The following is a 2,406-nucleotide window of genomic DNA, read 5'->3' on the forward strand; positions in this document are numbered from 1 at the left end:
CAAAACAAATGGAAACCCTGAGGTTCTGGATCTGTAGCCTGATTTAGTTGGAAAAGGTATATCTAAAGAAAGAATTAAAAAAACCATTATAAATATCACAGTTGAATAACAGGTAAGATATGGCGAAACAGATTTTTTTACTTTGTTGCAAAACAATTATTGTCTCCTCTTGCAGCTAGAGCTAGCCTTCTTTCCTTCCTTCCAGCAGTTTTTCAATTTTTTTCCCCCAAAAAGGAAATGGTTAGCTTGGATCTCCATAATGTCAGATTCTGAATATGGGAAATCTACTCCTGGTCTCTACCCTGGTTTTAGCAACAAAAGTATTTGATCATGCTCAAAGGAGAAGAGAGCAAATTCAGCCTTATTGATTTTCTGCATGTTTCAACAGTGTTTAATCTATCTGATCATGCTACTCATTGAAAGAGTTTTTTTCTTGGCCTGATAACAAGCAATTATGGGTAAAGTATTTACAGTTGCAGACTCCCCTGTAAAGCTAGGAGAAAAAGAATAATTAGAAAGTCTGTCCCCCTATGCAAACACAGAAATACTGATTCTAAATTGAAAATAACTCACTTGCCGTAATCCTTATATCAATAATGCTTTCATCTAAGTAAAGCTTGCTAAAGAGAATTTTAGAAGATTCGTGTTTGGAAAGAATCACTTTTTTATTCAAGTCTGACAGTTTCACAATGACTGATCAGTTGGAGGCTAGATGAAACTGCCTTAGGACCACATCTACTAGGATTTCATTATCTAATATCTAGCAATGAAGAAGGAAGCTACACAACCCCCCCCCCCCATAAAATAGGCCCATAGATTGGGCTTAATATTTATCTAAAACAAGCTCGAGAGAGGTATAAAATCAGATTGGATCAGTGGTTGCATCAGCAGTCTTGAAAGCAGGAAAAAGTTCAGTATGTGTCCCAGACTACACTTCCTGTTTATAGCTTAGAATAAAATATGCAGATATCTTGGATTCTTATTTTTCTAAAGATGAAACTAGCATGTCCTGAGATGTGCCCTGGTGGCACAGTGGTTAGAATGCAGTATTGCAGGCAAACTCTGACCATATCCTGGAGTTCGATCCTGATGGGGTTCAAGAAGCCTTCCACCCTTCTGAGGTCAGTAAAATGAAGACCCAGATTGTTGGGGGCAATATGCTGGTATTGTAAACTGCTCAGAGGGTGCTTTAAAGCACTATGGGGCAATATAGAAGTCTAAGTGCTATTGCTATTTGCAAATCTGTGAATGTTGCACTCAGAAGACAGCATAAAGAATCCATTCACCCTCTACCTTCGGCATTGTGACCAGACTCCATTCATCCTTTATTTTAGTATTAGCTTTTACTCCACCGTTATCATTTTTAAAACTGTTAGACCATTTTGTAATTTACCAAAACAATATTCCTCCCAGAAGAAAATGGCATTCTTACCTTGTCTTTATTTTCAGAGCCAGAGGCTTCAAGTTTGGTTCGGATCACAAAAGGGGTGGAGAGTCTCAGAAGGACACGATCAAACATGGCTGCAATCTTTGGAGAAACAATTTCAAAGCAGTCCTGGAATTTCAATGTCTTATGAACCTCACACTTGAGCTGTTTCCTCAGTCCTTCACCCAGCTGTAGTACCAACATGCTGGGATCAAACATCAGATGGAAAGGAAAAGCACGGCAGAAGGTATTAATGCTTATCCTCAAATCTGAGGGGGATTGAGATGTCCCCAGAGGAAGCGCTTTTGTGATATATGCATTTTCATGCTCTTTGATAATAAAAGTGAGACAGCTGCAGTTGCCTGGGTTTAGGTCCTCAGAACATAGTTTATCATTTACAATCTGTTCCACTTCAACATCCAGTTGGTAGATCTTCCTTGCTGCTGCCTTCACCATGCCCATCATGGCAAACCCAACAATCTGATGGGGATGAAAGTAGTGAAGCATCAGGTTGCCTTCAGGGAGCTCTTTGCATAGGAAAGAAGGGGATTCTGAAGTGACCTGCCTCCCAAACGAAGTCCTTATGTGCTCCAGCAAAGCATCAAAGCCATTAAAAAAATCTTGCAAGGTGCCACCCACAGCTCGAAGAACTCTCTCATTCTCATTGAAGCAGATATTGAAGAATTCAGCCCCGAATTTCTCTTGTAGCTCCTCAAACTTTAAACCTGGAATAGACATAGGTCAGTATGAAATCACAGTGGAAATGATCCGGAGAGACAAAATTTATTTATTTATTATTCCAATTTGTATCCCGCCCTTCTCCCGAAGGACTCAGGGCGGCTCACAACATTATTAAAAACAAAGAGAGACCCACACACCCCACCGAATAAAACCAAATTAAAACCAATATTTTAGTGTTGTGATAATTAAAATTTCTAAAAAACCCAATTTAAAAATCCTCCCTAGGCCAGGCCCGCTTG

At 39.5% G+C, this 2,406-nt stretch overlaps 1 protein-coding gene across 1 annotated transcript in view; it reads right to left on the reverse strand.

Moving 5' to 3' along the window:
* Nucleotides 1-1,432: 1,432 nt before the first annotated feature.
* The window catches only part of LOC107294718 (guanylate cyclase soluble subunit alpha-2-like), a gene marked incomplete at its 3' end in the record, with an annotated part of 31,483 nt that continues 30,509 nt past the window's right edge, over nucleotides 1,433-2,406 (reverse strand). The window contains exon 4 of the mRNA XM_015823972.1: nucleotides 1,433-2,151. Within this exon, the coding sequence (XP_015679458.1) occupies nucleotides 1,433-2,151 (719 nt within the window). The remainder of the gene's footprint in view (nucleotides 2,152-2,406) is intronic.

This window comes from Protobothrops mucrosquamatus, unplaced genomic scaffold (genome assembly GCF_001527695.2).
Source record: "Protobothrops mucrosquamatus isolate PMUCROS unplaced genomic scaffold, P.Mucros_1.0 scaffold2062, whole genome shotgun sequence".
NCBI lineage: Eukaryota > Metazoa > Chordata > Lepidosauria > Squamata > Viperidae > Protobothrops > Protobothrops mucrosquamatus.